The following is a 21,864-nucleotide window of genomic DNA, read 5'->3' as shown; positions in this document are numbered from 1 at the left end:
ACTATAAGTGTATGCAATTTTTATTGTTATCTTACAACTGTGAAGTTAAAGATGCAATGGATAAATACTTTTTTGCATTCATCACCTCCAACCAGCACAAACCCATGTGTTACAATTGATCAATTAGTCAATCCTGGTTCTCCAACTGTCCCCATTTCTACAGTTGGAGGATTCAGAATCTGAAAGCTTTTTAACCTTGTTCATAGAACAGATTGAGGACATTAGGTCGCAGATTCATTAAAGGTACAATCAGTGATTCCAATGGAAACCAAAGTTAAACCTCGTCCACCAGCAACATTTAAACTGAGGTTGCTGTCACTTACAAAGACTCTCCCCCCGATAGAGAACACACAGACACCGAGGAGCCCTCTGACCAGAGCCCAAATCCAGGATTAAGAGTTCGAATGGATGTGGTGGTGAAAGTATGGAGGTGGATCAGTGTGTCAGAGGAGACTCTGTAGAAGGACAGAGTGCCAGCAGGACAGTCCACATACACTGCCACTCTGTGAGAGACAGAGGAGGAAGTGGTGATGGGTGTTTTTCTGTTGTTGTGAAAAACACAGTAACCACCATTAGAGCAGTGCAGACTCCAGGACTGATCATTTCCTCCAAACTTAGTTTTTTACTGGCTCCTTTCCTTCTGATTCCTTTGTAACTCACTGATATAGAAACCTTTCCTCTCCACTCGACCTCCCAGTAACAGCGACCAGTCAGACCATTTCTACACAGCAGCTGAGACCAGTAGTGAACTCTGTCTGGATGATCAGGATATGACTGATTGTATGTCACACGTATCACCTTCCTGTTGTCAGAGAGTTTGAGAGAGTTCTTCAGGTCAAACACGTCCAGATCTTTTTTCTGATGAAAGTAAGATGAAGACCAGAGCTGACCAAGATTTTCAGGAGGGGTAAAGTAAGTCTTTAATGATATAATGAGAAACAATACAGATATGAACTGATGATTTATGTATAGACTAATGAAGCAGAGTGTGTGTGAATCATTTTTGAGATTTATTTTTTATAAGATTTAACTTGACCTGTTTTATTAGAGGTTTAGAGTCTTTTTTAGAGTGAATTAGTTTATTTTCACTGTCACAGCATCAGGCAGTTTTTGAGTTCTTTTTCCATATCTCTCTCTTTCCCGTTGCCTGAGACCAGAGGAAAATGCACACAGAAAGATTTTTTGCCCTCCATCACTTGCTCCTGTCACAGAAAAGATACACCTCATTTTTATCAAATGAATCAATCCACAGACTCAGCGATGTGTTCTGAACTTAATAACAGTATCTGTAATTACAGATCAAGACTCCAAGTGTCACTACGATCTGTCCAGACAGTGAAACATATCAAGTTATGTACAGTTATATAATGATAATGGTTTAATAAAATGCAGGAGATAACTACACTAACACATTGGATTTGATAACTAAGTAAGTTGTGATTTTGAGGTCACACTGGGCTTCCATGGCTGTTCAGACTTTCAAAAACAATTTCCAACAGAGCTGGATGCTGCTCATTGGATGCTGACCGTAACAACAGCAGAGTGAACTGAGACAAAGCAATCATTGTACAGACTGAAAAGCATTTTACAAAACTGTTAAAATGTTGATCATCAAATGAAATCAGACAAGTCAGATCTGCTTCACAGGTCAGAGTGTGTGTGATGGTGAACTGAACTGAAGTCAACTGTCAGCAGGGTTTCTGTCCACAGCAGAGACTGTCAGACCTACAGACGACACAGAGACACTGAGGAACCAGGACAGAACCTGAACCCAGGATACAGAGGTTGAATGGATGTGGTGGTGAAAGTATGGAGGTGGATCAGTGTGTCAGAGGAGACTCTGTAGAAGGACAGAGTGCCAGCAGGACAGTCCACATACACTGCCACTCTGTGAGAGACAGAGGAGGAAGTGGTGATGGGTGTTTTTCTGTTGTTGTGAAAAACACAGTAACCACCATTAGAGCAGTGCAGACTCCAGGACTGATCATTTCCTCCAAACTTAGTTTTTTACTGGCTCCTTTCCTTCTGATTCCTTTGTAACTCACTGATATAGAAACCTTTCCTCTCCACTCGACCTCCCAGTAACAGCGACCAGTCAGACCATTTCTACACAGCAGCTGAGACCAGTAGTGAACTCTGTCTGGATGATCAGGATATGACTGATTGTATGTCACACGTATCACCTTCCTGTTGTCAGAGAGTTTGAGAGAGTTCTTCAGGTCAAACACGTCCAGATCTTTTTTCTGATGAAAGTAAGATGAAGACCAGAGCTGACCAAGATTTTCAGGAGGGGTAAAGTAAGTCTTTAATGATATAATGAGAAACAATACAGATATGAACTGATGATTTATGTATAGACTAATGAAGCAGAGTGTGTGTGAATCATTTTTGAGATTTATTTTTTATAAGATTTAACTTGACCTGTTTTATTAGAGGTTTAGAGTCTTTTTTAGAGTGAATTAGTTTATTTTCACTGTCACAGCATCAGGCAGTTTTTGAGTTCTTTTTCCATATCTCTCTCTTTCCCGTTGCCTGAGACCAGAGGAAAATGCACACAGAAAGATTTTTTGCCCTCCATCACTTGCTCCTGTCACAGAAAAGATACACCTCATTTTTATCAAATGAATCAATCCACAGACTCAGCGATGTGTTCTGAACTTAATAACAGTATCTGTAATTACAGATCAAGACTCCAAGTGTCACTACGATCTGTCCAGACAGTGAAACATATCAAGTTATGTACAGTTATATAATGATAATGGTTTAATAAAATGCAGGAGATAACTACACTAACACATTGGATTTGATAACTAAGTAAGTTGTGATTTTGAGGTCACACTGGGCTTCCATGGCTGTTCAGACTTTCAAAAACAATTTCCAACAGAGCTGGATGCTGCTCATTGGATGCTGACCGTAACAACAGCAGAGTGAACTGAGACAAAGCAATCATTGTACAGACTGAAAAGCATTTTACAAAACTGTTAAAATGTTGATCATCAAATGAAATCAGACAAGTCAGATCTGCTTCACAGGTCAGAGTGTGTGTGATGGTGAACTGAACTGAAGTCAACTGTCAGCAGGGTTTCTGTCCACAGCAGAGACTGTCAGACCTACAGACGACACAGAGACACTGAGGAACCAGGACAGAACCTGAACCCAGGATACAGAGGTTGAGTGAATGTGGTGGTGAAGGTGTGGAGGTGGGTCAGTGAGTCAGAGGAGACTCTGTAGAAGGACAGAGTGCCAGCAGGACAGTCCACATACACTGCCACTCGGTGAGAGGCAGAGGAGGAGGAAGAGGAGGAGAAGGAGGATGAGGAGGAGGAAGAGGAGGAGGAGGAGGAGGAGGGGGGAATTGATGTTTCTTCGTTATTGTTACGGACAGAGTAACCAAGAACAGCAGAGCAGATCAGACTCCAGGACTGATCATTTCTTTCAAATACACCGTCATCACTGTCCCCTCTCCTGGCGATTCCTCTGTAACTCAATGATAAATGAACTATTCCTCTCCACTCGACCTCCCAGTAACAGCGACCTTTACTACACAGTGGCTGATACCCGACATCAAATCTGTCTGGATGATCAGGATAGGATTGGTGGTTGGTCCCTAGAGTCACCGTCCTGTTGTTGTCGGACAGTTGAAGTTCTCTGTTCACTTTGTTTGTGTCCAGTTCCAGTTCACAGGCGTCTGATGGAGAGAACAAGACACAACACAGCTGCAGTTTATCATCTGTTGATTTATCAACAACTTTACTGACAATTACTGAAAGTGAATCATTCAAACTAACATTTCATATTCAACTGTGAATAATGTTTGACTACATTTAAATTAAAATCCAATAATCCAGTTATAAGAACATCAACAGTTACTGAACATGAGAGTCAAGATGTCAGTGATGTTCTGCTTTTTTTCTGCTCTGGACCTGAGGATGACGGCTAATGGAGATCCACATCAATAAACACATGTAGTGAATAAAGTCTCACTAATGAAACTGGCTCATCTTCCACTGCAGCACAAAGTTCACACCTTTGACATCAAATCTCAAACTGTCGTCTGCTACAAAAAGTTTCAACAGTCTGGATGTTTTAGTCCAAAAACTCCAAAAAGCTGAACTCAGTGTTAATGAATATCCAGTCAGAGAACTGTGGGTCCACCAACTGTCTCTAAGCTGGTTTTCACTGACCAGGGGCCAGATGCACAAAACTGCTGTTTTCTTCAGGATTATAAAGCTGTGGGTTCACCTGGTTCTGTTTCATGAATATCAGTCACTGTGGAAGTGGACGAACATACAGGAGCCTCATTTCCACTCCCACAGTGAGACAGAAATGATGTAGACACACCCTGAATCATGTGTTTGAATATCAATACTGTTGTCTGCTTCAGCAGTCTGTCGACCTGTCAGTGAAAAGAGCAGCAAAAAACAAGAGCAGTTTTACCATCGAGCCACATCCACGAAGCTTCTAATACTATCAGAGCAGCTGTCATTACACAACCACTGAGCGTGGATGTGGCTGTTTATAGTGTGTTTAATGAATCCATCACCTGAACCTGTAAACCATCATATTCCAGTCATCATTATTAAAGGTCAGAAAGATGATCCATAATTTAGATTAGTGTGTTGTTATGGAAAAAAGACTTTACAAAGTGCTTCACAATAAAGAATCTAATAAAAAACAAACAAACATGTATTGATTAGTATTTTTGGATCAATCAGTTGTGTTCAGTTTGTTGTGATTGTGGATTTGAAATTGATTGATTGAATTCTAACATCTCTCCAACCACACTGACAAAAAACAGAAGCTGAATCCTGAATGAGACTCTGGAGAAACGTTGTACTTCAGTCGAGATGTAAAAATCTAGTGGAACATGTGCAGCTGTGTTCTCATGAATCACAGTTCAGTGGAGAATCAGTGAAAACACTCACACTTCCTCAGACCAGGTCTCACTCTCTGTGGTCCACCATGATCCACCCTGGAGGAAGAAATAAAGTCAGAATCAACTTCATCCACCTTCACTCATATCCACTATGAAACATGAAGCAGAGCTCCTCAGTTAGAGAGATAGAGAAACAGAGAGAGCTGCTGTTGTCTGTCCATCTGTCCATACCTGAGAGTGTCCAGTCTCCAGTGTGGATCCACCAGTCCAGCAGACAGCAGCTTCACTCCTGAGTCTCCTGGATGATTGTAGCTCAGGTCCAGCTCTCTCAGATGGGAGGGGTTGGAGCTCAGAGCTGAGACCAGAGAAGCACAGCCTTCCTCTGTGACCAGACAGCCTGACAGACTGAACACACACACACACACACACACACACACACACACACACCACACACACACACACACACACACACACACACTTTGGTTGTCCACTTCTACAGAGCACATTATACTAACTTACATTCATTTCCTGGAGACCTACCCTAACTCTAAACCTAGTGAACTTCGTGTCAAAAGGAGTTTGAGTCGTCACAATGTCCCTGTGTAGAGATTATTTGTCTCAATAATGTAATTTATAAGTTATATACACACAGACAAACAAAGAAACAGGAACTTACTGTCAGCTTAAATTCTCTAAATTAAATCTAGTTCCACTTTAACATTAGTCCAGTTTAATAATCAGCATGAAATGTTAACAACTGTAACTGTCAGTCACACTAATTGCACATTGTGTTGGTTCAGGCATATCACTGAAGTTGTGCTCGTATTGGTTGACTGGTATCAGCTGTTTTTAGTATTCTTTATAATCATTGGTTTGTTTACAGCTCTTTGGTCAGCAACATTCATACAAGTGTACCATGAGAAGGTTAAATCTATGTGACTAAGTGTTGCTGAGAGGAAGGCTCTGACTGCGATCTTAGTATCTGGACATCCTGGATTTTCTCCCCCCTGATCTGACGTAGGTCATGTTCTTTATTGGACATTTGTGCTGGGGCCTGTACAAACCTAAATTAACTTAGTGAAGCAGGTGAAACCCCAAGAGAGCCAGACTGAGTCTAACATTGGTGACCCTGGATAACTAGTAGAACAACAGTTTCTCTGTTCTGCACAACAACACTGAACTGATGACAATCACCTGAGTCAGCAAACCTCCTTAGTACAATATTACTACCACAATTTAATGCAAGATCATAAAAATGAATAAAAAGCCTCAATATTTAACTTTACTGTTTACAAAAAGATGAATCCTGACCTGAGCGTTTCCAGTCTACAGTGTTGACTCTCTAGTCCATTGGACAGCAGCTTCACTCCTGAATCCTGCAGGTTGTTGTTACTCAGGTCCAGCTCTCTCAGACTAGAGGACTGGGAGCTGAGGACTGAGGACAGAGCTTCACAGCTTTTCTCTGAGAGGTTACAGCCACTCAGTCTGAAGAGGAATCAACGAAACAAAAGAAACCAATAACAAAGTATTTATTTTTTGTCTTTAATAAAGACACAGTTAGTTAATCTAGTTTGCTATACTGTATGTGCACGTACAGAGCTTTGTTGGCGGCTTTGACCACTGGCAGCAACCTCAGAAGAGCCTCCTCTGAAGCAGAGTATTTCTTCAGGTCAAACACATCCAGATCTTTTTCCAATGACAGTAAGATGAAGACCAGAGCTGACCATTGAGCAGCAGAGAGTTTCTTTCTGGAGAGACTTCCTGATCTCAGGTACTGTTGGATCTCCTCCACTAGAGAACGATCATTCAGTTCATTCAGACACTGGAACAGGTTGATGCTTTTCTCTGGAGACAGATTCTCACTGATCTTCTTCTTGATGTACTGGACAGTTTTCTGATTTGACTCTGATCTAATTCTTGTCTGTGACAGCAGACCTCTTAGGAGAGTCTGATTAGTCTCCAGTGAAAGACCCAGGAGGAAGCAGAGGAACAAGTCCAGATGTCCATTTAGACTCTCCATGGCCTTGTCCACAGCACTCTGGTAGAGATCCGTCAGGTTGTCCCTAAATGCAAAACACAACAAGGATGTTTGTTTGTCTAACAGCAGATTGACTCCAGAGTTGAAGAAGGTCAGATGGACGTGAAGAGCAGCCAGAAACTCCTGAACACTCAGATGGATGAAGCAGAACACCTTGTCCTGGTACAGCTTGCTCTCCTCTTTAAAGATCTGTGTGAACACTCCTGAGTACACTGAGGCTGCTCTGATGTTGATGCCACACTCTGTCAGGTCTGATTCATAGAAGATCAGGTTTCCTTTCTGCAGCTGCTCAAAAGCCAGTTTTCCCAAAGACTCAATCATCTCCCTGCTCTCTGGACTCCAGTGTGGATCTGTCTCAGCTCCTCCATCATACTTGATGTTCTTCAGTTTGGACTGAACCACCAGGAAGTGGATGTACATCTCAGTCAGGGTCTTGGGCAGCTCTCTTCTCCTGGTTTTCAACACCTCCTCCAGAACTGTAGCAGTGATCCAGCAGAAGACTGGGATGTGGCACATGATGTGGAGGCTTCGTGATGTCTTGATGTGGGAGATGATCCTGCTGGCCTGCTTCTCATCTCTGAACCTCTTCCTGAAGTACTGCTGCTTCTGTGGGTCAGTGAACCCTCTGACCTCTGTCACCATGTCAACACACTCAGGAGGGATCTGATTGGCTGCTGCAGGTCGTGTGGTTATCCAGAGGTGAGCAGAGGGAAGCAGTTTCCCCCTGATGAGGTTTGTCAGCAGCACGTCCACTGAGGTGGACTCTGTAACATCAGTCAGGATCTCAGTGTTGGGGAAGTCCAGAGGAAGTCGACACTCATCCAGACCGTCAAAGATGAACACGACCTGATACTGTTCAAACCTGCAGATTCCTGCTTCTTTGGTTTCAGTAAAGAAGTGATGAACAAGTTCCACCAAGCTGAACTTTTTCTCTTTCAGCACATTCAGCTCTCTGAAGGTGAACGGAAATATGAACTGTATGTCCTGGTTGGCTTTGTCTTCAGCCCAGTCCAGAGTGAACTTCTGTGTTAAGACTGTTTTCCCGATGCCAGCCACTCCCTTTGTCATCACTGTTCTGATTGGTCCATCTCTTCCAGGTGAGGCTTTAAAGATGTCCTCTTGTCTGATGGTTGTTTCTGGTCTGTGTGGTTTCCTGGATGCTGCTTCAATCTGTCTGACCTCATGTTCCTCATTGACCTCTCCAGTCCCTCCCTCTGTGATGTAGAGCTCTGTGTAGATCTGATTCAGAAGGGTTGGGTTTCCTGCTTTAGCGATCCCCTCAAACACACACTGGAACTTCTTCTTCAGGTTAGATTTGAGTTTACGTTGGCAAATTGTAGCATGACTTTCTAGGTGAACAAAGAACAAATAAGATAAATGAATAAATAATAAAGTAAATATTTAATCATTTTATTCCACTAAAGAATGATTCTATTAATATATTTCCCCCCATGTCTTGAACCTTTATATTCCACATTTTTACATCAAGTTAAATCTACAGAGAAATCCTCTTACTGCTCTGCAGACAGTCAGCCAGCTCCTCCTGCTTCATTCTCCTCAGGAAGTTGAGTGTGATCTTCAGAAATGCCTCTCTGCTGCTCCTCCTCTGCTCTTCATCCTCACCTTCCAACACCTCCTGATCCTCCCTCTGACTCTCTGAGCATTCTGGGTAATCTGGTCTCAGGACTCTCTGTGCTTTCTTCAGCTCATTCTTCACAAAAGTGAAAATGTTCTCCTCCAGCAGCTGGAACAGATGATAAATGGAACATCTCCTTTAAACTGGAAGAACACAACATGTGATTCATAAACATAACAGCATGGAGACTGTTAGGACCTGAGTGGTAGCTCAGCATTTAATCTGTGGTTGATGTAGTTGAATAGTAAAAGTGTGATTGTAGATGTACAGACCATAAATATGGAGTCCAGGTCTGGTTGATGCTGCTGAACAGACTGATCACTGTGGACCTCTGAGCTCTCCTGCAGAACTCTGTGGAGAAAACATCAACTTTAAGGAAAATGAAAGACTTCAATCTGACACAATGTAGTGACTGATGAGTTCAAATTCCTCCAGTGATGAAATGAAGATGGCAGGTGACTGGGAGATGACATGAAGGTGGTCTTCCTCAGGTAGAAGTGAAGAAGTGAACACTCTCGTATTAAAAGATGATTCATAAAGAAACGTCACCTCATTATCTCTAATAAGCCTATGTGAGTCATCTGATATTACATTTTTTTATTCAACAGTGTGGAACTTTCTCTGGATCTTATCTTATTTGGTTACACATGTTTTAACAGACATACCCCTATGATATTTTAGAATGATATAAGCTATTGAGTATTAGGCTGTTTTATGATTTGCTGTATTTTATTCTGGTGAATGATGTGGATCTCACTAGTTTGACTCTGTGAGTGGAGGTTTGAGGACACTGTAACATGTTGACACTTCTTATATGGTCATGGTCCATGTATATGATATGATTATTTCCAGATCATAATATGATATGATATAATATAATATAATATAATATAATATAATATAGGAGATAACAAGCAAAGACTGTAATTGTCTACATAGAATAGAATATGAATGTTATAGTCACATGTGAATGTTTAAAATCAGACTTTAGAGATACAGACTGGAAATACTGTCCTGAGGTTCTATGGAGCAGATTTTCTGACCAGAGGATGATGTGACATTTCATCACTAACTGACCATTAATGTCTTTACCTGAGGAAGACTTCTTTGATTGGGATGATGTCAGTCATATCCACATCAAATGAAAAAGAGGGGAGAAGACAGTAGTGTTCTGAGAGGTTTTCTTTACTAAGTTACTCACTACTGAGGTGTTTCTTTTTTTTTAAGTTGAAAACTTTGTGCTCTAAAGCAAATCGTTATGTTGACGACTACTCTTACTTTTAATTGACTACAGTCTACAGACTTTCATTTGTGACTGTTGAAGTTTGGATGAGATGAATTTTGCTGCAAGAAAAAACAAAACCACTGAAAAGTAACAAACTTTCTTTTCTGTGTTGTGATTTTAATGTGACTATTGTAGGACTGAACAATAAACAGTTCCATTATTAAACTATGAAGTTCTGGACCAAGACATGTTTCATTTTCTCAGATCCTTTTCTCATGCAGATAATAACAAAGTTCAGTTTTCACTTCTTACCTTCCATCAGCAGGTTGTCCAGCTTTAAAGTCAATAAAGTGACCTATAGACCATCCACTCTTCATGGACACACGGCTGGATTCAGGAGAGTCTGGTCTCTGCTGCTTCATCCTGATTCAACCAAACAAGTGACAAATGAAAAGTAGTTTGTAGCAGACATTCCTGGCATCAGTCACAAGCAATTGAAGAGTTCGTGGTTAAGACATTCAGAGACCCAGGGTGTCGCCCTCCCTGACCTTCCACAATTAAACTATCCCACAGATAGGAAACTGAGATAAAGGATCTTTCTCTCAAAACACAGTCCAGCATTTTATTCAAACGTTTTTATGTAAATTAGTTTTCAGAACTCCAGATCTATATCGTGCAGAAAGGCTGAAATGTAACACGTAAAGTTCAAGTAAGAAGACAGTATCTACCATGTGACCAGACTGCAAGCATCTTCCAGTCATTAAACATGGCATAATAAAGACACCATTGGGAACAATATTGTTTTGTTGTCATTAATAGAGTCATTGTTACTGTTATAGCAACCCCAATATTGTGTTTTGTTGAAATCCCCAAATTTTATTATATATTAAGTAAATATTTATTTAAAAATAAACCTTTAAATCTCTTTTTTGTTACAAGTTTAAATGTTTGGTACTCCACCACAATTTGTTGTCAGTTATCACCACAGAATTTTTCTTACATAGACCGTATATTCTAATATTTGGTACAGAGCCCACAAAATGTGTCAACCCAAAAACTGCTGTTTCATCCCAAAATGTGGAGCTCTACAATACACTGAACCAGCTTCTCTTTCCATCTGACACACTGAACAGATTCATCTAGGAAGGGAACAGAGCTCCAGTGAAGACAATCTGTTCTAGTAATGGTGAGAGAGATTGAGAAATTGTGTTTTGAGGACAACAACAACAACAACAACAACAACAACAACAACAACTTGGTCATGTTGATCCAAGCTGTCCAACCAGTTCTGTCACTTTTTACTTATGTAGTTTCAGGTTACAATCAGTTCTCGGTCGATTCTATGAACCACAAACAGAAATGCAAATAATCCGTAAATCATTCTCTTTTAACTCCAACAGAAATTCTTATGAATATATACTGTATATATTTTGAAACACCCATTAAGATCTAAAGACTTTTACTGTCCCGTCAAACACAATCACACAACGTGATCATGTCCAAACATTTCCAGATCCTCACCTGCTGAACTCACTTCAGGTGGATTTACAGACACTTTGCACCTTCATGTGTAGAGAAAACATCTGGAGAGAAGGAAATTCTGTGTCTGCATTTGTTTGATCTGAGCATCATGTCACATCCTCTTAAGTTTAGAGTCTGAATGTAAAATAGAAAAACACTGAGTCGTCAGAAACCAGTCTAACGTGCGTTAGTAAGCTAGGAGGTCAGAGAAATCACTGATCTGGTGGTGCGTGTCTTCTCTCTGTCCACTAGATGGTGCTAACTGACTAATGACCAAAGTTCAGCAGGATGTAGTGGAGGAGCAGCAATTTGGATCACTTCACATTATTAATGAAACAGAATGTCACAATTCAAAGATCTTTCTACTGTATTTGGTCAAAGGTTCTGTGTTTGGGCCTGTAACAAAACAAACATCCTCATGCATCCTCAGTGTCTCCACAACACAGAGACATCTGTTGACTGACTTTCTTTCTGTCAGTAGGTTCATTGTGCCACATACTGTGCCCTGTAGCAGCTCACACAATCCTTGGATCTCATCTAATGAAGATACTTTACATATTGTTTGTACGCAATTTACCCATGGAACACATCATTAGTGCAAACACAGAATAATTAAAAACATACACCCGTTCGCAAGACAATTATTTATGTAGAAAAGTGAGTCCAAAACACCAACAAATGCCAAACAAATGATGAACTGGAATGAGACCTGCTTCTTTATGGATTCCCTGAGGTTATTCCAAGTAACTATAAAAACCTTACCCCCAACTGTTTCCAGTTCACCCAGTTTAATAAGGATGGACTTATTCAATACAACAAGGTTTTGATTAAAGGATACATCAGTTTCTCATTCCCGTCACTTACATGGCACAAATCGTCAGATTTGGTTCAGGGCTTTTCAGGATGAACTGATACCTGTGTTACAATTTGGTGTAGCATCCTCAAAATTTATTTTATATAGTCAGAAATTGAGCATCTATTTGTTTGACTGGTTAAAGTGCCCCCAAAATCCGCTTGTTATATCAACCTTTCCTAGAGCACCTCAAAAATGTTTCACATTTTCAACTTGTCTGGGGGGGCGGCTCAAGATTGCTGAGGAGCCTTAAGAGGCCACTTAGTAAACAGTTAACTATTATTAAGTAGCAACAAATTAAAAATGACATAACAACGGTCAATGGAAACCAAAATGATCAACCCATTGAGGGCATATCGTTTCATAGTTGCTCACCTGGATTTAGGTCAGGGGAACATGAGGGCCAATCAATGGCATCAATGACTTCATCATCCAGATACTGCCTACACACTCTGGCCACATGAGGCCGGCCATGGTCCTGCAGCAGGAGGAACCCAGGGCCACTGCACCACAGCGTAAGGTCTGACAATCACTCTGAAGATTTCATCCCGGTACCTAACAGCAGTCAGGGTACCATTGGCTATGACATGGAGGTCTATGCAACCCTCCAAGGATATGCCTCCCCAGACATTCACTGACCCACCGCCAGCCGGTAATGCTGGATGATGTTACAGGCAGCATAACGTTCACCGTGCCATCTCCAGACTCTTTCACGCTTGTCACATGTGCTCAGTATGAACCTGCCAGTTCTGGTGTTCTCTGGCAAACGCCTTAACACTGCTCCTCCATGCTCTTGAGACTGTGCTGGGAGACACAGCAAACCTTCTTGCGATCGCATGTATGGATGTGCCATCCTGGAGGAGCTGGACTACCTGTGCAACCTGATTGGGCTGCAGGTACCGCCTCATGCCTCCAGTAGTGACAAAGACACTAACAAAACACAAAACTAGAGAAGAATCAGTCAGGAAGGATCGGGAGAGAGCAACTGGCTGTGGACACCACATGTAAAACCATTCCCTTTTTGGGGGTTGTCTTGCTTTTGCCTCTCCATTGCACCTGTTGTCACTTTCATTTGCACCAAAGCAGCTGAAACTGATTCACAATCGCTTGTTCTTCCTAAATAGACAGATTGAGATCCCTGAAGTTTAACTGACTTGGTGTTATACTGCGATGATTAAGTGTTCCCTTCATTTCTTTTGAGCAGTGTAATTAACATCTCTGCCTGATCACTAAAATCAGAGTTTTCTCTGTGTTTATAAAATGTTTGTTTTAAACATGATTAACATTAACAGTTGGACACAGTTGACAACAATGACCGCACCTCAGCCAAGTTGATCCAAGCTGTCAGACCAGTTATGACACATTTTCAGTAATTAGATTAGATTACAATTAAACTGTAGTTGATTCCCAGAAACACTACACATCAGTTTAAGGAAATCAACTTTCAATCAACTTTCATCATTTAAGCTGAAATGATGCTCTGATTCGGTCAAGTTAAAATTTCTAATGATCACATTTAGAGACATTTAAAATCAAGTTTAAGTCTGATGATTTAAACTCCTCATTCGGTTCACTTACACTTTTAGAAATCTTGAAGTCTAGTCCCTAAAAAGTTGACAGAACTCCATGTTTTTACAGTACAGCCGCAGTAATAGATGCAAATCACACTCGAAGTCATCAACAATTAACTGTGATAGAAATTCTTCAGAATATTTACACCTGCAAGCATGAGATAGATACTTTAACCCGGCCAATCACCATGAAGAACCATTTCTACTGTCCAGTTAGACAGTGATACAACACAATGTGATCACAGTGATCCTGTTCATCAGACATGTACAGATTTCTCTGGGAGGATTCTCACCTGCTGAACTCACTTCAGGTCGACACACACACACTTTCCACCTTCATGTGTAGAGGAAACATCTGGAGAGAAGAAGCTGCTCGTTCTCCTTCATCTGTCCTGGTGTCTGTGTGTTTGGTCTGAAGATGAGTTACATCCAAGTCTATAAAACATCAGAATGACGTCAAAAACCAGTCTAACCTGTGTGAGGGGAATCCCAGACCAGGTGATGTAGTTTTGGTATTTGTCCACTAGATGGTGCAACTACATGTCTAATGTGCTAAATATCAACTCAGCAGAGAAAGGTGTAATTGAGGAACTATCATTGATAAAACTCAATAAAAGAAACATCAAACACCACTGGAAGGTTCTTGATTGGCAGCTGCAGTTCATTCACACAGGTGAACTATTCCACTAAGGCCAGACACGTGTAGGAACAAGTCATAAAACTGCAAAGCAGGCAGAGACAAAGGCCAGACTCAGCACAAGACATTAAACACCACCTGGAATGTGACTGGAGTGTTACTGGACAGCTATATAGCTGTTGTGGTACTGAAGGACAGATGTGTGGAGGAGCGGTGTCAAAGTCAGGAAACTCTATGAGGACACCAGGTGGAGAGTCAGGGGAGGACAGGGTGTGGAGAACAGATTGTGAATCTGAAGAAGAGAGAGACAGAGCTGTGTCATGTATGTATCAAAAATGACACTAGTTATTTCTGTCCTCTCTCTAGACAAAGAATGAAACCTGATCTCTTGAAACCCACAGACAGCCACAGCTGTCCACCATCTTATGATTAAATGCCTTGCTCAAGATAATGTCAGTCGCTGCTGCTGTGAGACAAGATGAATTTACCTTTTCCACACGGCTTTAAAATCAGAGTTCTGCCTCTGTTTTAAAACCTCCCTCTCAGTCTGTGCCTCATGTCCTGACTGTGGAGCAGCTGTTTGACGCCTCTCCTCAGAGCTGTGAGTTCATGCTGTGCTGCAGCTTTTCCAGCAGGTGGCAGTGTTGTCAAAGAATCACATCTTTCAGCTTCAGCACTGCACAACACCCAGGATGAAAACCAGCTGACAATGACAGTACATAAATATCTTTATCATCGTTTATGGTCATTTTCGTTTATAAAATCCGTTGGCTTCCTTAAATTCAATAATTCACTCACTATAGTGACCTGTGGGTGGAAACTATTTCTTATCATTTCCCTCTGAGTAATTCACCCAGTCATTAAATGGCCTGGTGAACCTCAGACTGGGGCCAAACATGTACTTGATTTTCATAAATCATAACAATAAAACTATTATCATCATTCATCTTGCCTATTTATTATGAAGCTTTTACTCCCATTGAATTAATGATTTATTTCTCCAGATGTGGAGGGAAATCCTCAGTCAGTCTTCTACCGCAGCTGCTGAGGGTTCAGTAAAAATCAAGCTACTAAAAGAGAGCTAGTGGCATTTCAGAATATGTAAATTTCATGTTGGTATGTAACGTGGCTGGCTAGCTAATATAACAGTTAGCAGCGTTTTTACGTTTTGTTGTATCAGAACTACACAAAAATCACACAGGTTAAAGACGTTCGTAATTTACAGTGTTGCTCAAGTAAGAACCTTTTGAAATACGATCAGTTTTACTGTTGTATTTCCAATCACTGCTGCTGCTGCGGATGGTTCGGTGACGTACACTGAGCTGTGATGTGACGTGACGCCCGTATTAAGGGCAGTGTATTAGTCTGAGAGCGACAGCAGGTTGATTATGCTGCTTCCGCAACGGACTGGGTGAGCATGTGTCGGAAACTAATTCACCTCGATCCTGCAAATAAAACAAGATTCCAGTGAAATCTTATGTGTTTTTCTTGAATTATGAACTACAGAAGCTGCGTGTTCGCTCAGGTGTGACAGTAATGTAAGAATAGGGGCCCGACGAGGCTGCATATGTTCGGGGCCCAGCTTTCTGTGCTACACCAGGATTTGTTTGTAAATGTCAAGTACATCTATTTGCTTTGATGGTTTATCAATTACAGGTTTGATTGGACCAAACTGGGCTCAGTATTTTCATTTTCCGCTCTTTCTAATCACTTCATCAAACTTCACGCTTCTGTAACTTTTCCTGCTGTTTTATTTCATTTTGACGCAGCAGGCTCTGCTGTCCACAACATGGCAGCCAGTTGTTCCAGAAGATGCTTTCTCCTTGAACCGACACCAAACAGCTTGTTGTCTGATGACTAATTCATCTGACTTTATGAATCTGGAGGAAATTTGGAGCTGGCAGAACAATATGCGGTTACATTTGAAGTTTGCATTTCAAATTTCAACACAAACAGATGTTTTTTTTTAAAAAAGTTTTATAGCATCGGGCTACTCTTGAAGTCTCAGCTTTGTAACATGTGGACAACACATGAAGAGCGAAGTCAAACTGACTTATGAAAACCGATCGGCTATTAAAATTAGATCATCCACCTGCTGAATTGCTCCTGACCTTTGACCTCTGTGTAGAGGTGAGGGGACTATTATTAATACAACAGCAATGACCACTAGTGAAACCATCACCCGCAGGGTCACAGGCTCAGCCCCTCAGCCACTGCTGTGCCCTTGAGCAAGACAGTGAATTGACCCAGTCTGGTGAGAAGGCTGTAAAAAGGGGTGTAAAAATTCCAGTGTGTAATATTACAGCTGTGATATATGTGTGACATACATGGACAGAGGGAGGTAGAGGCTAAATGATGAAAAACTGCCCCAATCAGGATTAAAGCTGCTGTAAGATAAAAGCCATAAATACCTTTCACATTGTTAAATGGCACATATATCAACATAAGTAAAAACAGGTCCTGAATCAGTTATTTTGTTTGCAAATGTCTTCATAATGTTGCAACTAATGATTCATTTAATTGTCAATTAGTCTGCTGATTACTTTCTTGATTAATCTGTGAATCGTTTGGATTTTAAGATGACAGAAAATAGGGGATCATAATTTCCTACAGGAAGGCCACACGTCTCTAAATGTCTCATTTCTTCAGACCAACGGCCCCAAACTCAAAAATGTTCAGTTTACAATCACATATGATGACAATAAAAGCAGCAAATCATCACATTTCAGGAGTTGGAACGAGGGAACGTCGTGACATTTTTGCCAGAAAAGCATCATGCACATGATAAATCAATTATCGAAATAGATCCAGAGTCGGGCGACCTGATAGCCAAGCGGTTAGGATGTATACCACATGGGTATAAAAGCCACGAACAGCAAGTTCCCAGTTGGACTCCTGGCTGGACCATTTACTGCTTGTCACTCCTCTACTCTCTCTCCACATCTTCACTGCTGCTGTCCATTAAAAGGCATAAAAAAATATACTCAATAACAGTTAATTAATCGATGAATTGATTCAGCTCTTAACTGAAACAGAAACATGAAAAATATGCTTCATTTTTCTGCTAATATTTTGTATCAAACAGCAGGAGTTTACCTCGAAACTGTCAACGTATGTCAATGTCAGTTTTTTCTCTAGAACAGATATAAGAATCTATTGCTATATAAACCTTTTTATCTCTGCACGACCCTGCTTGCACTTTGGCATCTTCCGAGGGCGGGGGTCTTCCATCTGTTCCAGACTCGCCTGAAGACGAAGGGGGGCAGAGCTTTTTGAAATAACAGGCCAGAGGCTGAGTGGGTTTTACCATTTTAAATTTTTAATGTTGTTAATTCATAGTGTTGGGTACCAAACTCAGTACTTTTAGGGTACATGGGTACTACTGAGTACTACAGTCACTCTAAAGAGTACGGTGAGAAATAGAGAGAGTGTAACTGACGTGACTGACACACACCTGCAGCTTTTTGAAGTGAGTCAGAGCGATGTGCATGTTTGATGTGAAATACAAAGCAGGCCTGAGGAACACCTGGTCAAACACAAACCACATCTATAAGCTGATGGGTCAGTGTAGCGTGTTCCCTGCAGCAGCAGCTGACGTCAGCGCGCCTCCTATCAGCGCCACAGAAGTTGAACCCTCCATAGACAACGAAACATGAAACGTCTTCATAATCATTTATCGTAATTAGTTCGCTGTGTGTGTGTCGCCATGGCAAAATGTGGTGGTGGAGACTACGAGCGTTACTACTGTAGCACAACTACCACAGAGGAGGTTTTGAGCACTTTGGTGTCTGTCAGATTTCCTCACCTCCACAGCGTCACAACTCTGCAAAATACAGTCATGAAACCTTACAGGTGTGAGAGCAAAATGAAGATGGGCGTGGTCCGACCCAAGAGTACTGAGTACTGAGTACTGTAATATTGCAGTAACGACCACTGAGTACTCATGGGTCGGAACTCAGCATGGTGACGAGATCAGAGAGATAGTTTCTGGTTGGATGAAGTTGTTGATGGAGAAAACTGTCTTGTCTTTCACTCTCTCGGTTGACGTTAGCTTAGCAATTTTTACTAGCGTTAGCCAGCCCTCAGCAACTGGCTGCATGCGAAATTCCTCACCAGCATGCTGGCAAGCCGAGACAGGCTGCAGGTTGTAGGGACGGGTTTGGATATGGAGATGTCTGGAAGTGTGTAAATTTAAAAAATATTATGAATAAATAGTAAAGTTAGATACCAGTACTGAACTCCAGGTACTGGTACTGTATTGGTTCACGTGTGGTACCAAACTCTGTTGGTTTAGTACTTTTATTCTCTTATTGCTGTGTTTTTATGATTGCTATGTGAAGCACTTTGTATTGATTAGCTCTATATAAATAAGGATATTATTAGTAGCACTAAAGGCTGTTTTGCATATGTACAGTTAGCTTTGGTAAATGTGTCTGTAGTAAATGGCTTATAATTGATTTATTTTGTCAAGATGGTGATGCCTAGAAGGTCTGGGGCCTCTGGGGGAATCGTGTTTGTTAAAAGCAGCTAAAAACAGAAACACATTCTTTATACACTATAAATTAGAAAACAACAATATTTTTTTGGTTCTATTCTGAGTAGTTTTCTTGCTTGTGGAACAAAACCGTGGGTGTCCAGTCCTGCTTTGGCTCCATATATTACTCATATTCCTAAATAATTTTGGGAGAAAAACACAAGTCTAAACTCAGCCAAAGTCTAAAAGCGATGATTTATGTCAGCCAGTAACTTCATCAATATTAGAAAACTGTGGCGGTTTCAATTCAAAGGTTTTCCAGTGGATTGCCTTAACACTGTCTTGCATGTAAAGTTTGACAATGCATCATTAAGAAACATTCACTTCAAAAACAGTATCATATGCTGGAGCCTCATTATTCGTGTTGATTGTATAGACATGTGTTTGGAGTTTGAAAATCACCACAAGATGCAGCATTCAGTCATGGTTTTTTTTAATGTGTTTAAGTAATTAAAAATCTTTAACAAAATAAATATCCTGCAATAAAATAATCTAGACACATATATGATGCTATACATGTTGAAAGGCTGGTGTTCAGAACATCCTACAAAAGCTAACTGACACATGGAGTTTTGTGGCTGAAGATGGGATAACAACTGAGTTCTGCTCCATATGACCCTTGCCAATTCATCATATATGTATATCATATATAATGAAATATTCCACATCTTAAATGGTGTTTATATTTCAGCCAACATGGAGCACTTTGGGAGGGAAAAAACAGAATGATGTGTTGATTATTATGGGACATCAATCACTGTTTATCTCAGCAGGTGGAGACGTCTTTTCGGAGGGAAACTCCTGTGTGTGTAATCGAAGACGTTTTACTGCTTCATTCAGGAGCAAACCTCTCTGACCAGTTTTCACTTGGCGCCATTTTAAACCACTCCAAGTTTGGACAAAGCTTTGTTGAAGTTCGTCGTTTTCCATCTTTGTGTGTGAGCAGTGTAATACGAAACAGCATGAATGAACTCGGAACGCGTCCGACTGAGGGTGTTAAAAAGTTTTACTGAGTGACTCTGAGCTCATGGCTTCAAAATAACCCAGTGTGATGGTGTATTACTAAATAACAGGCCATTTTTCAACCAACACTCCAGCCTTTAAAGGCTTTCAACACCCCTGACGTTATCCTTCAGCAGTGATACTGAAGCCCGGTCAGCTCACTGTGACCTCTGATCTCCCCGTGGAGAAAAATCTCTTTATGGAGATCAACTGAGCATCATGTAACCGTTGACTGATGAGTTGCAGGAGAACAAACAGGAAAACAGTTCTATAATGAGGGCAAGTATTGAGGACAGTTATTTATTTTTTGTTCCTTACAATTTAGATTTTTCTCTATAAGGAATTTGCATAGAATTATATTCAGCCCTTGATAGTATTGTATGTTTAGCACAGGCAGCACTCAGGGGTACAGAACCTGCCAGGGGTCATATGGTAGAAATACTGTAAATATCGGCATGAAAATACAAGAACATGCATCAATAAACTTCGTGAATGTATAAATAAACTGTGTAAACAGACTGCTAAACTGCATTGCACGGTTTTTTTGATTTTTGATTTGAAAGATTTTGGAGTAATGCTGTGCAGTATTTGACTGTCAAAACCTGCTTACATTCAGTGACACTGTAAATTTCAGTAATGACTTTTAAACTTTTGACTGGATGTGTAAGTTAAATGTTAAATTTGGGGTGGGCAGTCATTTTATTTTGGCATCAATGGGGAAAATTCCATAAGAGAGTGAGTTTTCCTACTGGCTGTTCTACACGTCAATATCTCAGTACAGGCAGCACTTGCTGCACGTCTCCTGGACAGGTAACAGGCTGCCAACACCATACCCCTGGGATATCTAAATGTTTTGCAGTTGTTGGTTGATAAAGGTAGATTTAACATAAAAGCAGGTGTTGCGTGTCTGTGTTGCATGTTGCTAATAGTTTAGCCTTCTGCTAACTGTAGCTAAAGGGTCACGGCTGCAGCTGGGTTGCGTGCGTATATGAACTGTGTGCATTTGGCCTGTGAGGTGAGAGCGGCAGGGGAGCGGATGTATTTCAGTTTCTGCCTACCCCAGCAGGTCTCTAACACCAGCATGACAGACAGGAGTTCCCATTCATCACCATCATCTCCACAGCCTCACTTTGAGCTGTTCTACATCAAGGGTTCACTTATCTTTGAGTCTGAACGTTGGACGTAAAACATGTGGTGCACAGCTGTCGATGGTGAATGTAATCCTTAGCTTGATATGAAAGCTTTGGCCAATAACTCTTGTCAGAAAATGATATATCTTATAGTCTGTTCCTCAACTGAAAGTGAGCCTGTTAGTTAATATACAAAACCTGTGAAAATACATCTCTAAATACATCATTTATTCTCTCATAAATTACGTATTAATAATTAAGTAAGCCTTGCAGGCTTGTCTAATATATACTCTGCTCTGAGTGGCTGTTTGTCCATTATGTGCACTTTACAGATTATAGTTTATATTTTTTCTGACACTGGTCATTAATTCAGTCTTATTGTCACCTTAAAGGTCTCTGTCCATGTGTTGTTTGATTATAAATCAGGTTTAGGTTCTATATTAATACTGTGAAAGTATCAAAGCCTCAGTCCACAGAGAAATGCACACAGCCTGTATTCAGAAACTGAGCCTTAAAACCAGCCGTTAGGACTTCTGTAACTTTGTGATGTCACAACAAAGCAGTCACGGCTCTCAGCCCTGTCCCAAGCCTGGACCCACCATCCAACCTTACAGCATTTGGTATCTCTGAGTGTTGGTATCTCTGAAATCTGATATATTTTTAATGGATCACTCAGAAAACAGTGAGCCAATCAGAAGAGAGGCTCAGAGCCTCCTCTCTTAACCGTCAGCCCTTTCGTTTTACTAAAGTCTAACCTTTTTGTTTGTGCCTGAGGAAACTACGCATTCTCTTTTTTACTGCTAAGAAAGTGAGAGGGAGCCCAGTGTACCGTGGTGGTTTT

The 21,864-nt window shown here is 40.9% G+C and overlaps 1 protein-coding gene across 1 annotated transcript; it reads right to left on the bottom strand.

The window, feature by feature from the left end:
- Positions 1 to 2,302: 2,302 nt before the first annotated feature.
- Positions 2,303 to 10,188, bottom strand: LOC130187499 (protein NLRC3-like). The gene is made up of 8 exons (XM_056405171.1): positions 10,088 to 10,188; positions 8,823 to 8,901; positions 8,430 to 8,658; positions 6,472 to 8,263; positions 6,188 to 6,361; positions 5,108 to 5,281; positions 4,926 to 4,972; positions 2,303 to 3,688 (listed from the first exon to the last, which is right to left on the bottom strand). Exons 1-8 carry the CDS (start codon positions 10,150 to 10,152, stop codon positions 3,111 to 3,113), a joined length of 3,138 nt encoding a protein of 1,045 aa, XP_056261146.1. The 5' UTR covers positions 10,153 to 10,188; the 3' UTR covers positions 2,303 to 3,110.
- Positions 10,189 to 21,864: the final 11,676 nt, after the last annotated feature.

Source organism: Seriola aureovittata, chromosome 19 (genome assembly GCF_021018895.1).
Source record: "Seriola aureovittata isolate HTS-2021-v1 ecotype China chromosome 19, ASM2101889v1, whole genome shotgun sequence".
Lineage (NCBI taxonomy): Eukaryota > Metazoa > Chordata > Actinopteri > Carangiformes > Carangidae > Seriola > Seriola aureovittata.
This window is presented reverse-complemented; position numbering and strand designations above follow the sequence as displayed.

Excerpts from the sequence above, each read along its gene's own strand:
- LOC130187499 (XM_056405171.1), bottom strand. The coding sequence starts at position 10,152 with ATGAAGAGTGGATGGTCTATAGGTCACTTTATTGACTTTAAAGCTGGA. Across the intron at positions 8,659-8,822 it reads ACCTGGACTCCATATTTATG|CTGCTGGAGGAGAACATTTT; the intron begins GTCTGTACATCT and ends CATCTGTTCCAG. Across the intron at positions 8,264-8,429 it reads GGCTGACTGTCTGCAGAGCA|AAAGTCATGCTACAATTTGC; the intron begins GTAAGAGGATTT and ends TTGTTCACCTAG.